Source organism: Bacillus rossius, chromosome 1 (assembly GCF_032445375.1).
Source record: "Bacillus rossius redtenbacheri isolate Brsri chromosome 1, Brsri_v3, whole genome shotgun sequence".
Classification (NCBI taxonomy): Eukaryota; Metazoa; Arthropoda; class Insecta; order Phasmatodea; family Bacillidae; genus Bacillus; species Bacillus rossius.
Genome location: NC_086330.1, coordinates 346493880 through 346521215, shown reverse-complemented (window position 1 = coordinate 346521215; position 27336 = coordinate 346493880). Strand labels below are relative to the sequence as shown.

Sequence of the window (27336 nt, the reverse complement as noted above, 5' to 3'; positions counted from 1 at the left end):
TATCTACACCTCCCGTCCAAGTATTGTAGTTGATTACAACTCTGGGCTTCATGACAGCCATCTTTATTTTCCTGTCTACCTGTTTTATCACAGCATAGTCAATTTCACTATTACATGTAGACAACTCTAAAACTGGTTTTTTGTCCATCCACTTTACAACGCTCATACTTTACTGTACCTGATCATACTTTCCCCTCTGTGCAACTTTTGTTTGAATTCAGCATCTTTAGGCATGTTTTTTCTGTTATGCCTAACAGTGCCAACAGCATTAGTTCCATGATTATGTAACTCTTCAAAATGATTTGGTGAACTGTACCAATTATCCACAAACAGTGTGTGACCAACCCCTTGATATGGTTCCATTAGCTTCATTACAATAGCTTCACTGGCTACTGTAGCTTGTTTGCCTTCTGTTTTCCCTGCGTAAATAGAAAAGGAAAAACAGTACCTAGTTTTTGAGTCACAAAGTTTGTATATTTTTATTCCAAACCTAGCTCGTTTTGAAGGGTTATATTGTACAAAACACAAACGGTCTCGATACTTCATCAGTAGGGATGGTGATTTTTAGTTTTTGCTAAATAGATGCTAAAATATGCTAAATTATATTTTTTCCGCTATAAAATGCTAAATCTAGACTATTCCGAGATAAAATGCGAAATCAAGGTAAAAAAATGTAGATTCGTCTTCACTCTACACAATTTATTTACCGATTGTATTTTGTTTCAGTTCAGTATCAAAAGAAACCATCATTTTATGGCGTATTCAGCACAAGTATCTTATCTTATTGTCACGTCATTCACAACTACTATTGTTTGTTAATATTGAATGTAGAATGGCCATCCGTGCCTCGCGATTGCAAACAAAGCAAAGAACAACTAGCTGGAAGATTGTCCGTCATCTTGCAGAGTACAAGTTTTTAGGCCACCATATTGCGACATCTCTGCTTCGTTGCGCTAACAATTGTAAGTCCCATTTTCTGGCTGTGTTTCACATGAAAGCCGCGATCTTGTGTAGTCTGTGGAATGTTGCATGTTTACAAATACGTGCATACTCGTGAATGTATTGTATACTGTTATTTCTCGTGGTAAAAATGGGACGAAACGTCATTTCCATTCGCAATTGCATAAATGAATACAAAAGTGAACAGTTATAGGAAAGTGATACGAATATTTTAATGCGCAATTTTAATTTATGTAATCGCCATCTGGAATGGAAAAAAAAAAAGATTTACTTGAAAAGCACATTAAATCTGAGGGACATCAGACTGTAAAAAAAAAAAAAAAAGATTCACCGAGAAGTCGGTTGAAGAAAAAAAGTCGGTAAAACGGCAAGCAACGGTTTCTTTTTTAAAAATATACTTTTCTTCAGTAATGTAAAATGAGAGAATTGGCTAAATTGTGTTTTTTTAAATGCTACAAAATGCTAAATTTCAAATTCAAAATGCTAAATGTCATTATTTTAAATGCTATAAATCACCATCTCTATTCATCAGGGACTCGTCCAATGAAAGGTTTTCCCCTGGACAATTCAGCTCAGGAAATTTTTCCCGGAAATAATCTAGCACTGGTGCTATTTTACACAAACGATCATGTTTGTTCAGGGCATTGTTGTTTAGGAAGTGAAGATACCTGGAGATGTCCAGAAACCTCTTCAAAGACATAACTTCACGAATGCCTGGTGTAAGAGTCATACCTTTGCCACTCCAATATGAATGTATGCTGTGTTTTTTTGCTTGTGCCATCATAACACACAAAGTGAAGTATCCTTGTATTTCATCACAAGTGGTGGGAAACCAATTAGAATTTGGTTTTACTGCAATGCACTCTGTAGCATATTCATTGGTTTCAGTGCAGATTGACTGCCACAAATCATGATCAAACACTAACCAAAAACAGTTTAATTTCGTAGGGTTTGGTGGAAAATTGTGGGTGAGTAAAGCCACTGGATTTACACCAACATTACTTTGAAATGGTATTTTAGTTATAATTTTATTACCTTTTTCGTCAGCCCATTCGCAACAACTGATAGGCGCAGATATGCCAGATTTTGACAGATTGTCGCCTTGGCCCCTCTCTTCTAATTCTGAAATGTTCACTGATGAACAATAACTACTTTCACTGTCACTATCACTATTATCTGACATTTCCACATCAGAATCACTTTCATCCACCGCATTGCTAATGTCATCAAAAATCCGCTTACGTTTTGAACACATTGTCACCAAATGTCATCACAAAAACACGTGCTTGAATAAGAACAAATATATTTGTTTGCAGCAAAGTTTAGAACAAGACTTAACCACCAAAGCAAAGAATAATACTTAGGAAAGAGAGTAAACACACATTCTAGTGAAACATTGAGGAACTAAATTTGTAAAAAAAGTTTAAAAATGCTATGGATTTCGGACGTCTGTCAGACCGACTTGTGCACAAAGGTCATTTAGGAAAGCGACGGCTGACAGACGGATCTGTGCACGTATGGGTTAATAACTAAATAAGACATCAAAAAAGCAATGATAATATGGTGAAATATGTTATTTTTATGTAGTTAACATAAAGGAACTTTTATTGTTAGAGACTCTGACAGTTTTCTAAACAACCTGTAAGCACAAAAATTTCCTCCTAGATGTATCATGGGCACAATCATTCAAAATTAATAGGAATGTACAAAGCTTCGGAAAGTTGGAAATTAGAAGTCAGAATTTTATTCGACTTCATCTTCGGGAAAATCAAAAAAATTCAAAAGCTTTTGAAGATTTTTTCTTAGAGCAGAAGACGTAAAGGCCAGATTTAAGGCCATTGTTTGGGCAAATAACATCCACTGTGTCTGGCTAACTGCGTTTTTACCTAGAAGAGAACCATTCAACTCTTTAGTAATGGATTAGTACTGTCAACACATTTTTTGGGTAGATAACCCACAGCGGGAACAAGGTGTTTGCCCACTCCCACCCCCCTTGCCCAGCTACTGTCGTGGCGATGGTTTTGTGACAACTCCAATGATTCTCTTCTCCTGCCTAGCATGACAACATAGTCTACTCGTGGCACAAAAAGAAAAAAAATGTTGGCACCTTGCATGTAAGCTTTTCAGGGTTATTCATATTGAGGGTTTTTATTTTCCACTACATTCAGTGACATTAATTTTGAAAAAATGTATGAAGAAAAAGGCAGACACATAGCAACTGACTTATCGGCTTTCTTAATTTTACTTTGTTGAGAGTAAATTTATATATTAGAACTGTCAGCAAACAGATAAAGGCTTTCCACGCATCTGTAAAACCACAATAAATGCTGTGCCCACCCGGTGGTGGTGAAGGTAACTTGTATAGATATGGTAGAAAACACCAAGCTACAAAATTAAGAAATAATGTCTTAGTTATCCTAACATGATTTGACATGTTTTTTTGGGTAGGCAATAACAAAGTTACCTTCCGGTCTTCAGACCACCACCACCATCCTCTTTTTCACCCTCCGACCACCGCACAACGAAGTAACTGCCTTCGACTATGTTTATTTTGACAGCTCAGAAAATCACTTCCCCACCCCCCACCACTCAAGTTGACATAAAGTTGTTTCAAAGTGCAAAAAATTATTTACTTCTTTTACCTGAGCACACATACACTGGACAGGTAAAGAAAGAAGTATGTTAGTAAAATCATCTTTGGTTTTCATACACTGATTATAACAAATTAAAAAATAAAATCCATATATGTTATACCAAACATAATACTAAGAACAGTTAGTTTTTACAGAAAGAGAGAAACAATTAAATTCTTGCTAACAGTTTATCAGTGTACATTATATTTTAATACACACTCCAAAACATTTTCCATTTTGAAGTCTCAGATAAAAATGAGTTGCAGCCAACTGCTTATTTTTACAGCTGTTATTTACTTAACATATTCTATTCTTTACATCTGCCTTTAAAGTTTTCCTTTGAAACTGAGCTTTGAATTTTTATATATAGGTACATCTAAACTTAGAACTTTTTGTGTTTGATCATTTAGATTTTGACTTCAACAGTGTGAACAGTGAAAACAAATGTTGATGGCTGCCTAACTAACTACAAGCCTTAATGTTACAAAGGACATTTCAGACAATTACTTGATTATATATAATTAGTAGGCACTGTTTAGTCCATTAAATTTGTTGCCAATCCCATCCATATTTCCTGGGGAGATAATTATTTTCCACCTAAAGATTTCTCGAACTTAAAACTAGATTCTCGCAAAGCCTTAAAATGTAACAATTAAGTATAGATACACCATTAGTTAATCTGGTAACAGTATTAAAATCAATAAATAAAACTAAGTTTTGTTGGTTGCCTTACACACTTGACATACCCTCTTTTATCGATTAATCGTCGCATGCGCATGCGCATATTTTAGGGCGTCAAAATTTGGATAAAAAAAGTTATCATGTAAATGTTGCATGATGTTTTTGGTCGAGCTATAGATTCCGAGCGCTTTGTGTAGTTATCTTTTCCGTATAAAAGATGTTATTTAAAGTTTAAATCTATTTATTCAGTCATTGCCACTTATTTAATTAACGGAAAAACGAAGTTATCTGATATGTAAATTTTCTTTTAAAGACTTTTTTAAAAATTATAACCTTTATCTCTTTGTCTGCGTTGCCGCGGTGTACCGCTTATAAAAATGTAGCCAGCGCTAGTTGACATCATTCATGTTTGGTTATGTTGCTTTCTGTATAGAGTGCGCACACGTAGTCGAATATCGATATCTCGCCGATTCATGCAACGCGCGCGCTCTGTTGAGTGCAGAGTTAACTACATTTGATGGCCCGCACTCTTTCGTGGTAAGTGTGTACTACGACGATAGTTATGCGTTAGTTCAGGCTCGCGTTCAGGTCACAGATTTTGTTTTCCTATTTAAAGTTGAAGAAAGGTTATTAATGTAAATTGTTTGGCGTGCTCTTGTACACACCACTTTTTAATTAAACATACTTTCCATGAATGGTTTTGGTTTTTATGAATAATTTTATCAAACAAAATTTTTTTTTTCGCATAAACGTTGCACCCCTACTTTTTAAACTTGATTTTAGTATAAAATGTGCGGCGATTATGTGATAAAACACAGTACTAGGTTTAGTCTCACCTTTTTTTAAATTTTATTACCTACAAAGTAAGTTTTACATTTTTGCAATGCATCAATAGGAAAATAATGTAATGTAATAATGTAATGTTCAGACTAACCAGAGGAAGACACCATTGTGACAACTCAAAAGTTATTTCTATGGTTTTTTATTATGTAGCAAAATATTTAGGTAAGTCATCTTCGCCTTTGGCTTAAGTCTTCATCAAAAATTTCGATCCTTCTCTTCAATATCAATTTGAATCGAAAAAATGTCTTTACTGTCTCGGCATAAATTTTCAACAACTTTTTTTTTATTACTTCAGCACAAAAAGCCTATTTCAATGCAATCAGTGAAAAACTTTAGGTAGGGTATTTATGATTTTGAATGAACAAACATTTTTATTTTTATTTAAAATTATCTTAGTGTTTTGTTCAAAGTCCAAATGAAATGAAATGAAATACATAGGACATTGGTGTGGAATGTGCAGTAGTGTGGTGATGCTGTTGCCACAGGACTCCCAGCACTGCGAACCCGGCGCTCCACGGGGGCAGCCTCTACTACCACTCCGCCAGTCCGGGCCACTCTCAGCCGGTGATGGGCCTGCCCTACATGCCACCTAGTCAACCCTACAGGGCGCCCACCCCGCCACAAACCCCCACTCAAGCACAGGTATGTTCACTCTACCCCCCCCCCCCCCCCCCCTTTTTTTTTGTTTCATAAAAATCATTGTAAAATTTATTTAACACTGTAAAGATGTGCGAATTATGCAGTGTGAGATGTGCCTGGCTAATATTTTTTTTTATGTGAAATAATTTTTTTTTTCAATACTGTGTATACATGGCCAAAATTCTTGAAAAGCAATTGTATTTAAGATAATGGAAAGTTGTGCCACTATGGCATAATTGCAACTTAAAACACTGCTTTCATATCTTGTACAAGAATAGTTTGGTATGTGCTTGTTTAATGTATTCTCTTTTAATGCACGTTGGCGTGTTAGGTGGTCTGTGATGTGTATTTTTCACTTGCAGACATTATGCAGTGTTGGTGCTCCGTTCATGTATCTCAATGGAGGGGGATACGGCTCGATGTACAATGGGGCGGCTCCTAACGGCTCTGTGCCCCCCAACAACCCCTACGGCCAGCAACAACCCTCGGGCACCCCCGGGCCGGGCCAGCTGGTGCCGTCCACTCTCATCTCCAATATGGGCATCTTCAGGTCCAACATGCAGGTATTGTGGTGAAGACCATTTGTCAGTGTATACAGTCAAACCTCTTTAACTAGGCAGTGGAAAAACCTCCATTTAAATTTGTATGGGAGTAATATTTCACTATTGCTATTAAGGGGTCTGCCTAGCGAGGTGTGTTGGTGCTGTGGAGTGGTAATTGCAACACTCGCTGGTATTTCTAGCGTGGTAACACCGCTAAGCATAAGTCTCTGAACTAGTGCTCAGTCTTTACGTTGTGCATGTGGCATCTATGAGATTTGAGTTTGGACCGTAGCAGTATATGATGGAGAAATGAAGATAAAGGTGTTGTGCAAGGCCCTTAGGTGCTTTCAAGAATCTTTACAGGCCATTTTGTGTCCAAAAATTATTTTGAAAACACACGTTTTAGCCCTATTCACTCTCCTAAAAATACAAATTAATACAAAATGCGGAAAGAGGACTACCCATCTCCCTCGGTGCATTCTTAAATACTTTTTTATAAACAGACACCACTGCGATATTTTGAGCAATTTTCAAATCGCATGGTTTCTTCTGAAGCTCTGCACACTTGTATGCTGAATGTCAGAACATAAACAGAGTTCTTTGTGCCATGACCTCGAACCTTCTTTTTTTCCTCTTTTCACTAGCAGACAGGTATGATCATTTCAACTAAAAGTAGACATGTAGAAAAATAACACAGGCTCAATACACTTTTAAAAATCATCAAAAAATTAACTACCATGATTAAAAGAAGTTTAATACTAATTAACTATAGGTATTACCTATAACACTTTAGTTTACATCACTTATAACTAGAGACCCGGAAATATTGTGACTAATTAATTTGCAAAAAATCACCAAACACTGTTTAACCTAGGTTTTTTTTTTAAATTTTATTTAAAGTTAAATATGGTTTAAAACGTATTTTGACTTTGGATTCACTCACGAACTTATTTGTAAATGGTCTTAATCCCGAATTTTTGTATTTGTTTACAAATATCCACAAATTTTTAGTTATTTGATTTTTTTCTTTAATCATGAAACAAATAGGTGCGAATGCACAATAGTAATGGTACGCTAAACTATATGTGTGTGTATATATATAGTACATTGCATCAGATAATATGGTAAAGTAGTGATTCAGTGTTACATATTATTGTATGCTAGGTATATCAAAATTATGGTACTGGATGGTAGATAACTACCATAATGCTGGTGTGGCAGTGGGATGCAGAATTATCATTATTATTTATTTTTATATGTGTGTGTATGTATATGTATATATATATATATATATATCAGTTTCAGACAATTAGCATTTGAAAAATTGTAAATTTCTTCTTGTTCATTGGTTATTGTTATTAAACCTGTTAGATCATCAACAATACATTTTTGAAGTGTTTTAAAATGAACTCTCGTCACAGGTTTAGGCTGAAATTGCCTTCAAGCAGGAAGAAAAATTATTAACCAAGTATTTTGGATACTTCATGCTGATTCATCATTGTAAACAAAAACTTGCCCTTGCTCTAAAAGCCTTCAAAGCAACATGATAGTAATTTATGCCATTGTCTCTCTCATTCCTCCAGCGCTGACTGGCAGGTTTTTTCGTCACTCCCACCCCCTTCATATACCATTCTGACATGCCTGACAGCCTCAGCACTTCCACCCTAGTCAACTAAACTTTTCCCAGCCACAGATTTTCAAGCCAAATGACCCAATAACAATAATTATTCCAGTATTCTGAAGGGTTGGATTTTGCAACACAAGGGATCCTTTAATTATTTAATGGATATAAATATTTATTAAATAGGAACTTAAATTAGCTTCCCTGAAAATATTTTGTTGTTAAGTAGGGCATCTAGTGACATGAGAAACAACTGTGCGACTTGGGGACTAGGTGGCTTGTTTGTGGTCTAATTATGGTTAAGTGGGGTGCTGATGAGACATGTTGAATGAACATGCCATTTATTAGGGCATACTTTATCTTTGGTGTGACTTGAAATCATGAGGAGATTAACCTAAAACTGATAACCGTGAACCGGGAACCGATTTTTAAGAACTGGAACTGAACATAGAACCAGGAAAAATTTAACATCACTAATAGAGATATTAAAAACTTAAATGGTAAAATAGTGTAGCAAAGAATCATGTATTAAAAATTTAATTTTTTAATTCTCTGTGTGTATGTATAATTGGTTGCAGTTTTCAACCTCAGAACAAAACTCTTGGCCCTGATGGAGGTCCAAGGCCTGGGGTTTGGGAAACACTGCTCAATACTTGGTCTGCTTGCTTATATCTCTGTTGCACACAACCACAAGGTGTGATGTGAATGTGATGCAGATGATGTCGAATGTTCGGTCGAGCCCCCCGCCCCGAGCTACGCGGGATGGCGTTTGCAACAAGCCGGTTTACATGGCCCGGTCGTCGGGCAATTGCAAGGATCGTCCCGGCGGCGGTCATCACTACGACACTTGCAGCACGGCTGATAAGATGCCTCGCTACGCTCCCATGCCTATGATTGGGTTTCGTCTCCTCCCAGGTACAGTGAGTGTGCTGGATTTGTAAACTTGCCATCCTTATGTAGTTTTACACTTATTAGAGTTTGTAGAAAATATTCAATTAATAGTTAATTTTGGTGTGTAGGTATTAAAATTTGGTTACAAATGAAACAGCTCGGTCATGCCTAAACTAACATCTTTGAGAACCCTAATTAAGATATGCTTTTAGTGAACTTCTGTTTAAACGCCTGAACAGCGTTTTCATGAACCTAGGGACCTGTAGGCATATGTTGAGCAGGCAGCACTGTTACACTGATGGCTATATATATATATAAACATCTTTTCTAATGGACTGTGATGTGTTGCCTTCCCCGATGCTGGCCCCTATACTCTAGTCCTTCATGAAGGCAGGGGTTGAGAAGTTCATCAGGGTCTCAATGACCATGTCGCCATAAAGTGGCTGATATGCAGGAGGCACAGCTGAGTTGCGAGAGGTGCAACAGTCTCTCTTCAGGGGTATTAATGTGGCAGGGGTTCCCTGCCAGAAAATGCACAAGGTTCCAGTATGTAAATGACTCGTCGGGACAATTTCCGATGAAAATCTGTTTATTGTACTCAACTTAATTCACTGAATCTGGTGAAGTACAGGTAGTTCCAATGGTATAGGATAAACAAGCGGAGGTGAGTCTGCAGTTAGGCTGTGACTGGTAATCACGGCTTCCATTCCCTCTGTTATCGCGTCTGGCTGAGTGGAGCAGTTGAATACCTAAGGGAAGGTAGGGGAAGAGGTGTTGCCTCCCTCCCCAGGCAAGTCTGTGTGGTTCAAGGTCGTGTAGTATCACAGAGACAGGTGTGCATTGGGATGGTGACTGCACAGCTGCCTGCATCCGGGCACTAGTAGAGATGGGTGGCTGGTGCCATGGCCGTGGAGAAAAAGAAAGATGAAAGAATTGACGTCTGTCTGTAGTTGAGTGCGTGATATGATATGTGTCAAGTCTAAAAATAAATGATTTTATAACAGCCTCCAAGGAAAACTTATTAATTAAAAGGGTAAAATTGTGTTTATAGGTTGAGTGGTGAAATTTTAATTTTAGCAAGATATTTTTTTCTTTGGTATTTTCTTTAGAGAGTTTCACTGTAATTTTTTGTACGAAAATAATTAATTAAAATTATGTCAGCATTTCACATTACAGAAAATTGTTTCTTCCTTTATTTTGTGATGTCAGTATCTGCTGGAAAGTTTTTTTTTCCTAAAGCTGCCCTCAGGCATGACTAGGGTAGGGATGGTGATTTTTAGTTTTTGCTTAATAGATGCTAAAATATGCTAAATTATATTTTTTCCGCTATAAAATGCTAAATCTAGACTATTCCGAGATAAATGCGAAATCAAGGTAAAAAACGTAGATTCGTATTCACTCTACACAATTTATTTACCGATTGTATTTTGTTTCAGTTCAGTATCAAAAGAAACAATCATTTTATGGCGTATTCAGCACAAGTATCTTATTGTCACGTCATTCACAACTACTATTGTTCATAAATATTGAATGTAGAATGGCCATCCGTGCCTCGCGATTGTAAACAAAGCAAAGAACAACTAGCTGGAAGATTGTCCGTCATCTTGCAGAGTACAAGTTTTTAGGCCACCATATTGCGACATCTCTGCTTCGTTGCGCTAACAATTGTAAGTCCCATTTCTGGCTGTGTTTCACGTGAAAGCCGCGTTCTTGTGTAGTCTGTGGAATGTTGCGTGTTTACAAATACGTGCATACTCGTGAATGTGTTGTATACTGTTATTTCTCATGGTAAAAATAAGACGAAACGTCATTTCCATTCACAATCGCATAAATGAATACAAAAGTGAACAGTTATAGGAAAGTGATACAAATATTTTAATGCGCAATTTTAATTTATGTAATCGCCATCTGGAATGGAAAAAAAAAAAGATTTACTTGAAAAGCACATTAAATCTGAGGGACATCCAGGGCCGCAACTAGGGGGGAGCAAGCGGGGCATACGCCCCGGGCGCAAAGCTGTGGGGGCACCGAAATCGCTTGCATTGTAATTCCTACTACAACTGGTAACTGGTAAAAAGTTTTTTAACTTGCATGCCAGGAATGTCTAATCTGATTTACAATATAACGTCTCAACATATTTAACGAACATCTAGTGATTATATGGACTACTTTATGGACATAGTGGGTTCATCCATGAAAGTTACAGTAGCACAGAAACTGTTACATGTAGGTATGGAATATGCTTAAATAGCACCATTTTTCCGTGGGAGGGCCCCCGGACCCCCCGCTTTATTGGTGTGGTATGTGCAAAAAAAGGGGGGAGGGGGGGGGCGCATGAATCCATTCATTCCCCGGTTGCCAGAGACTCTAATTGTGGCCCTGGGGACATCAGACTGCAAAAAAAAAAAAAAATTCACCGAGAAGTCGGTTGAAGAAAAAAAGTCGGTAAAACGGCAAGCAACGGTTTCTTTTTTAAAAATATACTTTTCTTCAGTAATGTAAAATGAGAGAATTGGCTAAATTGTGTTTTTTAAATGCTACAAAATGCTAAATTTCAAATTCAAAATGCTAAATGTCATTATTTTAAATGCTATAAATCACCATCTCTAGGCATGACTATTTTTCCGGTGGAGCAATTACATAGCGTACTTACTGTCCTGCCCAAGTGCACAGTGTGTGGCAATTGTATTGGTGGATCCACTGTGGGCTGTTTCTTCTAGTGGACCAACGTCACTGTTGGTGAGGAAGGAGGCAAGGTGCGAGGGTTGAACCCAGGTCACCAGGCTGTTTTACCTATCCCTTCATTTCAGTCCGCCGTGTGCAGGCGAAGGGCCGTGGTGGGTGATAAATACCGTATATACTCGTGTATAGCGCGCCCTTTTTTCCCCTCAAGTAAAGGGGAAAAAAAAGGATGCGCGCTATACACGGGGAAAAAAAAGTGAGGGGTGGCGGGGAGGAGGAGTGGAAGTCGCTAACTGCCGGGTGACGGGTGGCGTGTGAAGTTTCGGGCCAGCCCCCACACATACGCACAAGCAAGGAGGCATCTCTTTCACACACACACACACACACACACACAACCTGGTCTCTCGCACACACACGCTCACAGCACAGCACAGCACAGCACAAAAAAAAAACACAAACACACACACACACGCATCATGGTCTCTTGTTTATTTTTATACCTCCCCCTCTACAGAAAGCCAGCGCAGCAGCTAGTAAAATAAAAGAGAGAGAGAGAGAGAGAGAGAGAGAATATGTTGTCACCAGTCCCCCTCCCACTTCCTTCGCTTCCTCGTCCCCGGTGAGTCATCCAGTCCTCCGCGCCAGCTTAGCAACGTAGCGTGGCACGCTTCATTTTGCGGGTCCCTAAAAATGTGTTAACTATCAGTTGAAATATCTATGTAGAAGCTACGTGACGGGAGTGGTGGTGTTTAGTCCTGTCAACTGTCAAGGTTACTTGATGGTCATAGTCCCGTTCCTGCCTGCCTGCCTGCCTCCCTCCCTCCCTCCCTCCCTCCCTCCCTTCCTCCATGTACCAGTTGTGACGATACAGCGCTTCATTATCTTCCGTCTACACAGCAGAGTTTAAGTATTTTCCTGACACATCACCACACATCAATTTAAATTATCATTTGTTTCATAAGTAATTACTTAACAGGTACCATAAAATTTTAGTAAAATTTATTTATGGGGAAAAAAATTTAATTTTTTTTCTTTGGAATTTGTTGCAAAAATCGTGGTGCGCGCTATACACGAGTAAATACAGTAGTTGAGAGAGAATAGGAGTGGGTGGTTATTCCATTACGAAATATACCTGCCTCCCTATGGTTTGATTGCCATATTGTGCGCCCAAACTGGCCTCACTCGGGACTGGCTATTTTGACAGCAGTGGCGTCCGGTGGCAGCAGGCATAGGTGGACGGTAAGCACAAGACGGTGCGGGCGCGGGCAGTGAAAGTGTAAAAGGTGCTGCAAGGCTCGCTGCCCTGGGAACACTCGGCTTTTACTGCTTCAGCACTGCTTTTTGTACTGTCGTGACCAGCGGGGTTTGTACGGCGAGCTGTGGCGGAGGAGGGATGAAGGGGACAGCACACCTCAGAGAGGCTTGGTTCACTCGTCTTTCCAAGGCTCTGGAGGGGTGGCGAGCAGCCAGTTGTTCGGTGGGTTGCAGGTCATGTGCACACGTAGGGCGTTACAGTGGGGCAACCTGACGTCGGTGCCCTCTGATAGTGGCGCCGGCTTGTGAAGATACTTTCTTGTTAAATTGGCATTTAATATTTGTATTGTGAAGCGTTTTAATTCAATGTGTTTGTTGTGAATTTTTTAAAAATTAAAGTTACAGTGGGAAGCTCCTGGTTTAAGAGTAGCGAGTCGGTGTTGCAGGTCCGCCCCTCCAGCAGTCTCTGCCGTGCTCGTCTCCAGCGCTGCGCATTCCCTTCCCCCTCCAGCAGCACCTTCGAGGGCAGCACCAGCCGGGCCCCTACCACTCCCCCGGCCCCGACATCACCTTGGGCAGGCCGCCCAAACCAAAAAATAAGAGGTGGGTGTGTGGCAGAGCCAACTGGATGTCCTATTGTTAGGCATTAGAATTAAGGACAAGCTTTTATTATAAATTTTGATGAAACCTAAATAACTCTAAAAAAAAAAGTGTATCAGTGCACCAATGCAATAGAATCTGGTTTTTACATATCTGTAGGGACCAGAGCAAAAATATGTAAAAACCAGGAAAATGAAAGAGAAAAAAAAAGGAAGTGTTAAAAAAAATGTTATTGTATCTTAATGATGAAAACAATAAGCAAATATACGTCACACTAAAAAAAAGTCAGAGATGCTTCTTTTTTTTATATATATATTAACTAGAACTTCATTATCTCACATGGTGAAAACAATAAATCCATCCAATCTTGCAGTTCTTCACTACTGTTTAAAGTTAAACATGAAATTTTTGGTTATTGAGTAAGAGATGTGAATGTTGCAGACTTAAAATGTCCTCTTTTTATGGTGAGTTTTTCTTACAAATTTTTGGACTTTATGTATAGTTGTGTGTTAACATTTAATAATTTTTCAGATTTTTATTGGAAATAATTATATTAAAAGAACACAACTACTTTAAAAAAATTGTTTATGTTTAGAAAAAGAAGAAATTAAAAACTTTTCCATTGCAATATTTGGAAACCAGTAACTGCCATTCCAAAGTAGTTCTAATGTGGTAAAATGTACATCGCCGAACATGCACGAAGACGCCTATGTATTTACAGGAATTTTTCATGTTGCTTTAAAACTTATCTTAATAAGGGCACAGTAATCCATGATTTTTTTATGTAAAAACCACATTAAAAACTTTATTTTCTTGCATAATACATTGAGGTTCTTGCATAATACATTGAGGTTTTAAAGGGGAGAGATATTGAAATTTAATTTTCGCATTCATGTCACCAAAGTTTTGGTTAATGGCCGTATGGTTTACCATGGCATGTGGCACAAAAAAATACTTAAGTTGTTCATAATGGCAAACAAAGCTGCCGTGACCACACACACACATATGCAGTAATGAATAATAAATAAACTTCACACTATTCTCTTTCAGTTGTTATTGTTCTGACTTAACTTTTCTGGTGGTTTGTTATTAAATGCAACACTGTTGCAATGTAAGTTGCAAGAAATGCTTGCACATAAAGCTGGAAAGTAATGTATTAATACTGTTAAGAACAGGAGAGACCAGACTTTGATGCCAGGTTCGAAGCTGGCTGGCAGTCCTGCACAGCAACGTGCGGTCTACTGACTTATGACATGCCATGTGCGCCTGGCCAGGATTACAAGGGTCGTCACTACTAACCCCCTCTCCCCCCCCCCTTCCGCTCCTCACGCACCGTTCTGCCTCGGCGCTGTTATCTATCGCGAGCGGCCTTGGGAATTCCGTGAGCCGCAGCGCGGAGTGGTGTTAATGGACGCCACCCTTCTTCAACTGTTCGGGTGTCAGGTCGGCCTGGGATGACGCGACTTGTCACAGCTGCTCTTGTCAGTTCGAGAAGACACCACAGACTACTAATGCAGCAATGTCAGCCTCTGCAGTAGTTGGGCAACGGAGTTTTTGGCGTAAGTGCGGCGAGAGTTCTGCAAGGTGTGCTGCGAGTTCTAAACGAAAGGAAGTGCGACATGGGCGAAGAGGGTGAGAGACCCCCCTCCTCCCTGAGAGTGGCGTGACGTGGAGTTCGACTGGATCGTGAGAGTGACGCGAGACTGTGTGTGCACAGGCACGAGGTAAGGGGTGAACCACTGTTGAGCCTAGCTCCAGTGAGGAGTACAAACCGGAATTAGACAGACATCGAGTGAATTGAGAATAAACAATTTTAAGTGCCACTGATTATTAGCACCAACAAAGTTGGTTCCACTCACTTAATATTTGTGTGCAAGAGCCATGTTGGGCTACAAATCTACAAAATGCAGCTAGAAATGCTTCTGTTTGTATTTTGGATACCAATTTGAGATGTAGAGCTTTGGTGGTGAAACACACAAACAAACAAAAATACACACAAAATGTCCGCAGTTTTCGAGCCTGAGCCATTGTTATGGTATATATTAAGTTTTTTAATATCACAACTTTAGAGATTGAATTTGTAAATCCCGGTAATGTAAAAATGAAGTTTTCCTTTACTACCAATAAGCAAGATAATGCACAGTTTAGCACCAAAATACTACTCATTTGGTTAAATGAAACAGAATTCTAACAGTTTATTAGAATTGTTACAGAACACATTCGGTAAAGTAAGTTTTATTTATAAAACTTGTCATCAATGATATATTTTTTGCAAAAGCAGTATTGAAATTGGTATCTGTAGGGTTTGTAATATTGGAATTTGGGTCAAAAATTGCATTTTATTGTCTCTAACAACATGTGTTGTGTATAATACAGTGTGCTGTATTTGTAGCTGTGATGCTGATTTCCAACTTTGTAGGTCCAAAATGGTGGCAACACCACCCGGCAATCCTGGAGCTAGACCGCAGTCCATCGGGACCTCCGCTCAGTCACCACCAGCCACACAAACGACAGCCAAAGACTCTTCTGTGAGAATCAACGGAGGACTTGCAGAAGAAGGTGTGTTCTCTCAAATTGTTTCACATCCATAGAAACCTTTGTCAAGAATCTACGTCTACATCATGCTTACCATCTGTGGAAAATAGCATTTATAATATCTGCTTGCGAGGAGCCTTATCATCAGTAAGTTACAAAGTTTCATCAGAGATAACTATGTCATAAATAAAACAAGTTACGATATCTTTTTAAAACTAAAGAAAAAAGTATATGAAGGAAGTTGGCATTATCAAGTCATGTGATTGAATGTGGTGCTTATTAATGCTTTTTAAAACATCTTGGTTAAAAAATTGTACATTCTGCATTCATAACCACTCGGCTGCTATTTCAACCACCGGCCACATGCGCTGGAAAGCAGGTTGTTAAAGCCCACCCCACACAATGCCCAATTTCTGTTATATATACCTTCTGTTATACCCATGGGTATATAAAGGTGGCCATAAAGTTTTGTATAGCAGAAGAGAAGAACGAATTCTTTACTCCATACACACGATCCCTTGGATGCTAACAGAAAACCTGCCAACACAGTTGCCGACCAAATCAAGTATGTCAGGGTAGGATAAACTTGTTACAGAAAAAATATGAAAATGCAGCTGTTTACTTTAAACATTATGTAACTTGGTGAATTATTTTTTGATATTTTATCTTTTATTCTTCACTTGAAAAAAAATGTTAATTTGGTATTTTAGAACAAATACAGAGCAATTTTGAAATTTACGAGATTGAATTATCATTCGTAGGTTAGTTTCAAAAACTAGTCATAAAATTTAAAGGAGACAAGGGAAAATTAGCTTAAATGTAGTTTTTTATATATATAAGTGTGTGTGTGTGTGTGTAATTATATATACACACACATTAATCATACAGTTTATCTAGCTAATTCACAGTATTAATTATGGTAATTTCATTGCAATTGTAAAAAATGCTAATGATTCACATATTTTAATTTTGTTACTTGATTACTAACTTATTTTACTACTTGCTTTCAGAAATGGTGACTAAAAAATTTTTGTTACTCTGTGAGACAAACATGCATAGTTCGCATGATAAACTTAAATATAAAATAAAGGAGAACCATTTTGTATTTTCAGTTAGGCTAACAGTTGTAGGTTCCTATGAAGTGTTAGTTTATTCATATCTAATTTATGTACATTTGTTTCCAAATAAATGTACGTGTATTAGTTATAGAATAATTTTTTTTTTGTTTCAATTATAATTATTATTTCAATTTTATTGGAAAAAATTTGTTATTCGTGAATAAGTCATATTTAATTCAAATTCGATGGAAATTAAAAAATTAGGGATTCTCAGAAACCATGTTACATAGGCAATAGAGAGTAAAAAAAAATTGTGGGGAGGATGAAGGTTTGAGTTTCAAAAGGTGGAGTAATTTTGATTTTCAGATATGTTGTGGGTATTGGCCCCCTCGTGAAAAATTCCAGATTTTCAACTCTCCCCTGTATTTGTGTGAAAAAACTGAACAAATTTATTTTTCTAAATAGTTTTTTTTTTCACGGGGGGGGGGGGGGGGAGTAATTTAATCACACAACATAACCAAAATAAAATTTACTCCACCTTTTGCGAACTAAAATTATATATCTCTGCTGAGCTGTAATGTGAATTTCCACTGCTTATTCATGTTGCATACACTGATTTATTAAAATTTAATTTAGAGTCCTCTAGAATAGAGGAATGGCCATATTTGATTCTGCCAGAAAAAAAAAAACTATAAATGTAACATGTATTAGTCAAAACTGTTATTTTTTTTAAATTCTTTTACTGTTGGGGAGCAGCTTTGTTGACTTGAATTATTCATAGCTGGTTGATCAACTTATAAACGAAAGCTTTTCAATTGCCTGCAAGTGTCTAATAGAAATTTGTAGTTACAGAAAGCTAGCATATACTTAGACTTGGTTATCCCATCCATAGTAAATAAATATTTTCAATAATGTACAGTGATTGACTTATTACTAGGGTCCCCAAACACGGTGAAGTGTGAAGTAAACTAAATACAAATAAATCGTGATTTTTAAGTTATTTATGAAATTTGAACAATTTAGTGGAAACACGAAGTTAGGCGCAAACTGCATTTTCATGTGTTGTTCGACACCATTTCTTAAAGTATCATAAGTACATGGTAAATTTGTAATGTGCCAATCAATAGATTTGATGATTACCACAAACGTAATATGTTACTCTTTGTGCTGTGTGTAGAAATATGTTTGGTTATTTTGTGAAAGAGCGGGATGGATTTGTTTACAAGTGAAACAATCACATGGTTCTTAAAAATGTTGCTTTTCATGGGGAGGTAAATTTGTTTCCTGGTAAACAACCAAAAAATATAAATAATAATTCTGAATTAATTTATAGTCTCATTTGTTTACACTTGCATTTTATTAGTTTTAAACCATCAATTTTATAGTTTGAATCAAAATTGAAAAGTAAGATTGAAAAATATGTATATATTTATAGGTGGATTTGTGCAATGGCAACAAAATATTTACTGTAATGGTTATAAATAAAAAATTGGTGCGTGTACTTATGTACGGGCATGAGAAGTTATACTTCTTTGGCATCATTAAATAATAATTTTTAATTGCATGCAAATAATTAATTACAATAAAATAATAAAAGGGCTGGAAAAAGATAGTCAACACAGTCAATAAAGTTCAGTTTAAATTTGAAAAATTAAATAAATAAAATTTAGAGAATAATAAATATATATGACATAATTTGTACTAAATATTATAAGATTCTTAATTTTAAATATTTATTATTTAATATTTTAAAGAAAATAAATAAATTTAATAATAAATAAAGAATTTAATTTAAGATTATTCATTTTTTAAATATTTATTATTTTCATAATTTAATATTCATTATTTATTCAATTTAATAATAAATATTAAAAATTAATATTTTAATTTTTATCACAATTTTTTTATTAAATGTTTTATTAAATTTATTTATTTAATTTATTAATATTAAATAATTTTTTAATTTATATCAATAAATAATACATACGGATAGTTAACCTCAATTATATTGCAGCACTTGAAAAAGTTTAAAGGCACAATTTTTTTTACTAATATTTACGAATAGTTAATAATATTAATCAAAATATTCAATTTATATCACTACTGAATATAAATTATTAGCACATATATAATTCGCACTTGTATGAAACTAAAACACGTGTTGTGAATGTAGATATTATAAATATTTATTCTGAAAGTCACCTTTAAAACGTAGTATTTTTTAATTTTTAAAAATAAAGTAGTAGGGGATCAAATGTTACATTAGTTTGGAAGCAAATATTTGTTAAACAACAAGAATTAAAAAAAAAAAATACTGAACTTAATACAGTAGCCTAAATTCTAGGCCTACATATACAAAATTTATATCTGTCGAACACAAAATGACAAATGGGTTAAACTATTTTGCAGATATGTACATTTATTGGGACATAATTCCCTTGTTATCTCCTAGGCGAAGTCTCTTGCGACCAGCAGATAAAGATGACTGTTCGTACAGTTTAATAACTTTTTAGCGATCTTTTATTATTGTTGACAGTGTAGTGGACACCAAACCAAATGACCGTGCCACATCTGCATTTCTCCTTCAATGTGAACTGCTTGAGTTTCTTTTTATCTTTTTGGCCATCCACTCTGATTAAAATTTCAATCAACAATATTGTTTGCCTCGTGCCACGTCAAATGTAAACAAACCTCGCATCAATAGATAACCATAGCACCGCACTAGTAGCACGCGTCGCGAGCATGCCTGTGCCAGACGACATTCCTATCTTCATGGCAACACAATTAAAGCGTTTCGGCCATGTTGCGACACCAAACAGTTCAAAACTTAACCTGCATAAATTAACATTGGATTTTCTATTACGTATATAAGTTAAAATATAACTTTTATTTAACTTTTGTATCTGTGTTAATAAAAACTTTTAAAACGTGCTCTACAAATAACCAAAAGCTGGTGCAACTAAAAACAATTATCTTGAAGAGGGGCGAGACAGCAATCGATTGTTTAGATCGTCTCGTGCCCTAAAGTTTGAGATCCATGGAGGAGGAAGAATGGCGTGATATACTGTACTATGATTCTATGAATTGTGACGACATTGTTTGTTTACGTTTTATACTTGTTAACTATTCTTGAAAATTGAAAGCGATAAATATTAATCATAATGTACATTTATATTAAAGGACCCCTGCACAAACACAGTAACAATTATGTAAAATTTTCCTGATAGCTGAAAAAGAATGGTCGTTGTATTGAAAGGTAGGATACGTTTTTAATGTTAAAGTGAAATAGTTTTACATTGTTTACATTGGTGTTTTGAGCGGGAATTCAAAATCATACGTTGAACTGAAAGATATGTTATTCTGAAGTACGTTGTAACGGAATTTCACTGTATTTCTATTTTGTTGGTAGCTTTTTGTCGAGACTTAATGAGTGGTTTAGCGGGCAGCTTCAACCTGTTAATTTTGTGTTACAGTGATGCACACGCATCTTAAAATTTCACTCTCATCATTTTTTCATAACGCACCTAAAGAAGTATAACTTCAAAATGGTTTGATTTTTAATGTTTTGGAATTTTTTCATGTGGTGATTGCAAACACATTTGAACTGTGAACGTACTGATTTATATTGTACAATAATGACTGTTAACCTCAATGTTGATATCTACATGGAGTGATATGAAACAGTTTCACTACACTTAGAATAAAAATATATATTTGTTATTTTGAAGTGTAAGTAATTGAATATGAATATTAAATTGTTTTGTTATTTTTAATTTGGAATATTCTCACAGGCCTAGTAATTGGGGTTGACTTCATGCATTTCAGTTTGACTAAAAATTATACTGTAGTACAGGCCTGCCGTTTTTACGGATTTTATCCGTTTTCACAGATATTTGAAGCTTAAAACGGACTAACGGATAAACGGCGACATTCACGGATATTTACGACGCTTCGCCGATATTTTCATTTTTGAATTTCGTTCGTGTACCTATTTGAAGTTGTCAAACCATACAAGCATCCAACAGTAAAGCAAACACTCACAATACGTGTAGCGCCATGGAACTTCCAATCGTTTAACCACAAACCAAAAACATTTACTCCCAAATAGCGTTTCATGAAGTACAATATCTATGGTTTCGAGGAAATGTTTTTTGTTTGTTGAGTTAAATGCTAAGAAGTGTCATGGCGTCAGTAAACACTTGTAATTTTTTGCCGTTGCAATGTTTTAGGTGCGGCGTTTGTTTACAAACTTCTTACGTGATATAACGATATAAGTAGTAGTTTTGGTCTTAGCTGATTGTGATGGAGAAAAATCGAAAGGCTTCGCCGGACAGGTCACTTTATAAACAGCGTTTACGTAAAGAATGGGAGCAAGAATTGAAATGGTTGAGGCGTGGCAAAACGGAATTTTCCGCCGTTTGTTCGACTTGCAACTCGGAACTGAACGTGACAAAGGGCGGCTTGAAGACACAAGTTCATGCGAAAAACCAATGAGCTGCTGATCAGAGTTGTTCTTTGACGAGTTTTGTAACCAAACCAAACAAAATAATTGATGCGGAACTGTTATGGGTGAACTTCGTTTGTGAAAACAATTTATTTGTTAAACTCTGTGATAATTTCACGAAACTTGTCCCGCAAATGTTTCCAGATAGTGAAATTGCAAGAAACTTTCCTTGTCCTCTCACTAAAACTAGCCAGATAATTATTCAATCTTTGGGTACATCAGCTGCAGATTATGTTACCTATGCAATGAAAACACAATTTTTCACACTGATGATTGATGAATCAACTGATGTTACAGTCACTAGGCAGGTTGTAGTGTTAGCAAGGTTATTTCCATCTGAGATTGTTGAAACTCATCTGTACAAAGTAATGGCTTTGAGTGGAGAAAATCTGCTGTGGAAAGGGTTTTTTCAGCAATCTCAAGATGGTCAAAACTGTTCACAGATCGTCAATGGAATCACCAATGTTAAATGCGCTGTTGCATTGCAGAATGAGAACATCTGCAGGTCTGGCTTTCAAGCCCACTGACGAGATGCGGAAAAGAGCGCACAACATAAAAAGTAGCTAGTTAATGATGTGAAATACATTTGGTTTTTTAAACTTGTAAATAACTTCAGTTGTATGGATGTATTTATAGTTTGTAAATAAGAAAAGCACCAAAGCCTATACTGAAGAGAAATTTTTAAATTACTTTTAATTTTATTGTGATACCAACTATTAGTTTTGTAATGTAAGTGGCAAATCTTAAAAAATTTGTTACATTCATTTGATTTTTTTAAAATTATGTTTTGGAATGCAATGTATATTTAAAATTACTGCGGAAAATAAATTATGTCAATTATGGCTATAAATTTTACAGGATTTTTAAATGCTGTAAAGAGGATTTAGGAACCTAATTTGGTGGCAGGCCTGGCAAAAAGTGTCACAGTATGAAATTAATGGGAAAACATGTTTTCCACTGCTTTGTAATCTTGCAAAGGCAATGCTTATTCTTCCACACAGCAATGCAGGGGTGGAAAGGATATTTAGTTAGCTCAACCTTATCAAGACAGCGCACAGGTCATGTCTTGAATCGCCAATGCTAAATACTTTGTTGCATATCTCTTCTAGGAAGAATATGGCAGAATTCCAGCCAACAGAAGAAATGAGGAATAGGGCAAAACATCTGAAAAAGTGCTATTTAAATACTGCCAGTGGTGAAGTGTAGGCTATGTGTGTGTGTAAATACTTGTATAAAGTGTTAAAAATTTAATTGTTTTGATTGAAGTATAGTTACGTACATTTTGATCAAGTAATTTTCATAAAAATTGCATATTTTTTTGTATTTTTTAATGTACAGGATTTTACAGGATATTTAATATTCAAAACAAGGATATTACAGGATATTTCACATTTCAATCAAGGATATTGTTTTCAAAGTGGTGGCAGCCCTGCTGTAGTATAATATAAAATTGTGAGCTAGTCTTTCACTATTCGCCAGTGATATGTAAATATCTAACCGTAATGAGCAAATTAATGTGTTCTCAAGTTAGAAATACACTTATGTGTTACTTGCATTTCTTGCGTAGTTTATAAACCTGGCCTTGTAAAAACTACAGGGCAATGTGTCGTGCTGGTTAATGCAGAGCGTGATAAATATTCTATTTTCAAGTACGTACATAGGTACTTTCTCCACCCACCTTTAGAATTCACTGCCTGTATCAAACGTTGATTGCCACCATCACTCGCAGATAGCAAAACCTTGAAGGAAATTTTTAACCATTAGAAACGCCTCCGATAAAAGCGAAAAAGACTTGAAAAAACATTCTAAAGTTTCTGGCACATGTTAGATGGCTATAAATTATAAAAAGAATTAAAGGATAGTTATGATTTTATAAGTTTTACTTTTTAATACCTGTGCAAATTCATTGGACATTAATTTCCTATTAAACATAAATTCATTTTATTTTAAGTGAAAATAAATTATATAGGCCTACCTAGTATGAAATAATATCTCCAATAGACTAAGCTATGTATTTAAAGATATAAGTTATAACAATAAGATAAACAAATATGTATTCATACATATTTTGCTTAAAGCTCAATTCGTATAATCCAATAATCTGTTATTAAAAAATTTTTCCAGTAACGAGGTTTCAATCGTGTCAAAAATTCATCCTAGAGTAATACCACTGTATTATTGAGTCTGTCTGGAATTTAGAAGGAGAATATGTATTACCGTATTGGTCCGAAAAAAGGCCGACCTCGAAAATAGGCCGACCCCTTCTACAGCACACTCAAAATCAGGGAAAAATAAATTTTAACTAAATAAAATGATTATCTGCAGCATATCACCACAGTAACACTTCAACTAAGTTAGTATTTATTGAACTGACAAAATGTGTTATTCTTACTTACGAAAATATATAAATATTTATAAGCTGTGTTTCCGTTGTATCTTCACATTCTTTTGTAGTGGTGCCAACATTTTATATGGCAATGGCTACATTTTCTAAGTTCATAGAAATTGTGACGTAAAAACATTTACCGGTACGTTTAATTTTGACGTAAAAAACCCAACATAGTTTCATGTAAAACGTGTATGAATTAATCATAAAACAGCCAATATTGCAAATTCGTGTCGCAACTACAAGTTGCCAACATTGGTGCCATTTTATTTTTCCTGTGGTAGAAGAGTAAATAAAGCATACCTACTACGGTAAATAACCTTACGGCAAAATGGCTGTTTTTACTAATTGTTTACTGTAAATACCACATTTTACAAGCAAATAAAATTACTGCAGCCTAAATGCAGTTCAAAAATAACCAGACCGAGCTTTTAAAAGATATGTGCTACAAGTGACCACATCTGTGTACTTAACTTAAAATATGATACGTTATTGGGGTTAAATGTGTTTACTACATTTCTAAGTTGGAAAAATTACTAATTCCACGTAAGTACTGCGTAATTTTAGGTCAATGAATTGTATATCTGATAACATTTTTATGCCATAAGTGATTCTCCTTGAAATATGTTGTTTTGACTGTGGACTGATAACACCATCTTCCTGACGGAACGTCTTACCGCGGTGGCGCGATAACAAAGACTGACTAGTTGCCGGCACTGCCAGCTAGTGGCGCTACCGCAGCCAGTAGCGCGGGAAGTTCAAACACAGTCTTGATATAAGGAATGTCTCAAAGTCCCAACATATTTACACAAATTTAAAAACATCACAAGTCCAAACATAACCGCCCACCTTGAAACACTGTTTTCAAAATTCAACTGGTAGGGGGCAAAGTTTTACAGCAGGACGCTTGACCATCCCATTAGAGGTGCGGACAGTCGCAACACGAGGAATATTGTCATTTCCTGGATGCAGTTGAATGATGCGTCCTAAACGCCACTGCAAGGGGGGGATCCTGTCATCCTTGAGCAGCACTAGTTGATCTGGTACCATAGGTCTGTCTTGTCGAGACCATTTGCCACGCTGCTGCAGCGTGTGGAGGTAGTCTTGGTGCCAACGCTTCCAAAAGTCTTGATGCAGACGTTCCACCAGCTGAAAACGCTGCAGACGGCCAATGGGGATGGCTTCCAAGGTGGGTTCAGGCAGCGCGACCAAGGGTTCAAGGGTTAGAAAATGGCCTGGAGTGAGAGCCTTCAGATCATTTGGATCTGAACTCAGTGGGCATAGTGGACTTGAATTTAGGATCGCTTCCACTTGCACCAAGGCTGTGTACAGTTCCTCGTACGTCAGTACCTGCTCGCCAATAACTCTCGCCTGAGGTGTGTCTTGAAGGACTTCACCCCTGCCTCCCATAGCCCACCAAAGTGCGGGGCAGACGGGGGGTTGAAATGCCATGTCACTCCAAGTGGCTGCAGAGATTCTGTAACACCTTTCTGGTGTTCTGATGACGACAACAGCTGCTGTAATTCTTGCAAATGATTGTGAGCTCCGACAAAATTTGTCCCACAGTCACTATAAATGTCTGATGATCGGCCCTGGTGAGCAAGAAAGTGCTTGTAAGCTCCAATGAAAACTTCAGTGGACAGATCTGATGCCAGTTCCACATGCACTGCCTTAGTTGTACAGCATACAAAGATGCACATGTAGGCCTTTAATAGGGTAGGTCGACGAATACGTGCCATTTTTATGGTGAAGGGACCGGCATAGTCCACTCCTGCCTTGGAAAAGGGCTTCACCTGTTGAACTCTCATGGCTGGGAGATCACCCATTAATGGGGCTTGAGTAGAGGGTCTAGCCTTGAAACATTTAAGGCAACGACCTAAACGACGACGTATTGCTTGCTTGTCTGCGATGATCCAGAAGGTTTCTCTGAGAATGCCTTGCAGAGTTTGTAGTCCAGGGTGCTGGTTAAGTTCGTGGTAATGACTAATGATGAGATCTGTGAATCGATGAGATTTTGGCAACAGAATGGGATGTTTGTGCTCAAAGGGCAAACTAGACTGAGGCAATCGACCGCCCACCCTGACCGTTCCAGAGGGATCGAGGAATGGGACCAGTTTACGCAACTGTGGGGATGTACGTACACTTATAATTTTTTAGAGCTGTAATATCACCCTCAAAAACAATAGCTTGCACTCGTTTGACCCAAAACATCATTGCCCCTTTTATCTCATGAGTACCAATCTGACCTACTAACTTCGCCTGCTTGGCACGGCAGTTGTGAATGAATCGCAACACGTAGCATGTTACATGAAGCAGTCTTGACAGACGACTACATCGTTCCAGCAGTTGATCACACTGATGAGGTGTTACAACACTGATGAGAGTGAGGTTCTTTTTCTCTAGCACCACTGAATCAGGTGCCATGTCATCAAATGCTATTTGGACAGGCCACTGAGAGGGTTGATGTCTTAGCCACTGTGGACCACACCACCACAATGAGTGGTTCAGCAAGTCTACAGGAAGCAAGCCTCGAGAGGCACAGTCTGTCTGCTGGGTTGTCTTCAGAACGTACATGTCACCACCAGGAGGTTTCAGTGCAGTCTTGAATTTCACTTACTCTGTTTGCCACAAAAGTCTTCAACTGATGTGGCGCAGTATTGACCCAGGCCAGAACAACTTGGGAGTCAGTCCAGGCAGTTATGGACTGAAGCTTAATATGGTGTTTGTAAATTGCCAGAGTATGCTGCAGCAACCGAGCCAACACTAAAGCACCACATAACTCTAAACGAGGCAATGAAACTACCTTGACAGGTGCGACCTTTGACTTCGCAACCAAGAGATGTACTTTCACATCACCCTTACAACTCACACGCAGGTACACAACAGCTGCATAACCCTTCTCAGAGCTGTCACAGAATCCATGAAGTTCATAAGAGTAATCTGAACAGCCTTTGACATGTCTGGGAACTGTAAGGGACGACAAGTGTGGCAAGTCTTTACTGAAACATTCCCACACTCTTACAATCTCAGGCGGTGGAACTGTATCCCAATCCAGTTTCTTCAGCCATAATTCCTGGATGAGGCTCTTCGCGAACATGGTCAAGGGTGTCAGGAAACCAAGAGGATCAAATACACTAGCCAAATTAGACAAGATAGAGCGTTTAGTTGGTGATTCAGAGCTAGCCTGGACATTGTACGAGTAGGTGTCCGAGAGTGGGTTCCATTGCAGCCCAAGTACCTTTACTATTACTTCACTGTCTTGGTCCATGGAGAATGACCTTGGCAGTTGAACAGCATCGGGAGGGAGCCACTCCAGGAGCACAGAATTAATACTCATGAATTTGCGTAACATGAACCCACCTTTATCGAGAAGTGTCATGAGTTCTCGCTGAAGTTCCAAGGCTGCATCTACTGAGTCAGCTCCCGTCACAACATCATCCACATAGATATCTGACAAGAGTGTCCTTGAAGCAGTAGGAAACTGTTCCCGCTCATCAGCAGCAAGTT

General features: G+C 37.3%; 1 protein-coding gene across 12 annotated transcripts in view; it reads left to right on the top strand.

The window, feature by feature from the left end:
- The window catches only part of LOC134528179 (cAMP-regulated phosphoprotein 21), a 183065-nt gene that overhangs the window by 149381 nt on the left and 6348 nt on the right, over positions 1–27336 (top strand). For all 12 annotated transcript variants that reach the window (XM_063361557.1, XM_063361560.1, XM_063361558.1 and 9 more), the window contains 5 exons: positions 5603–5759; positions 6119–6319; positions 8636–8834; positions 13193–13349; positions 15766–15905. In XM_063361557.1, coding sequence (XP_063217627.1) covers positions 5603–5759; positions 6119–6319; positions 8636–8834; positions 13193–13349; positions 15766–15905 — 854 coding nt within the window. The remainder of the gene's footprint in view (positions 1–5602; positions 5760–6118; positions 6320–8635; positions 8835–13192; positions 13350–15765; positions 15906–27336) is intronic.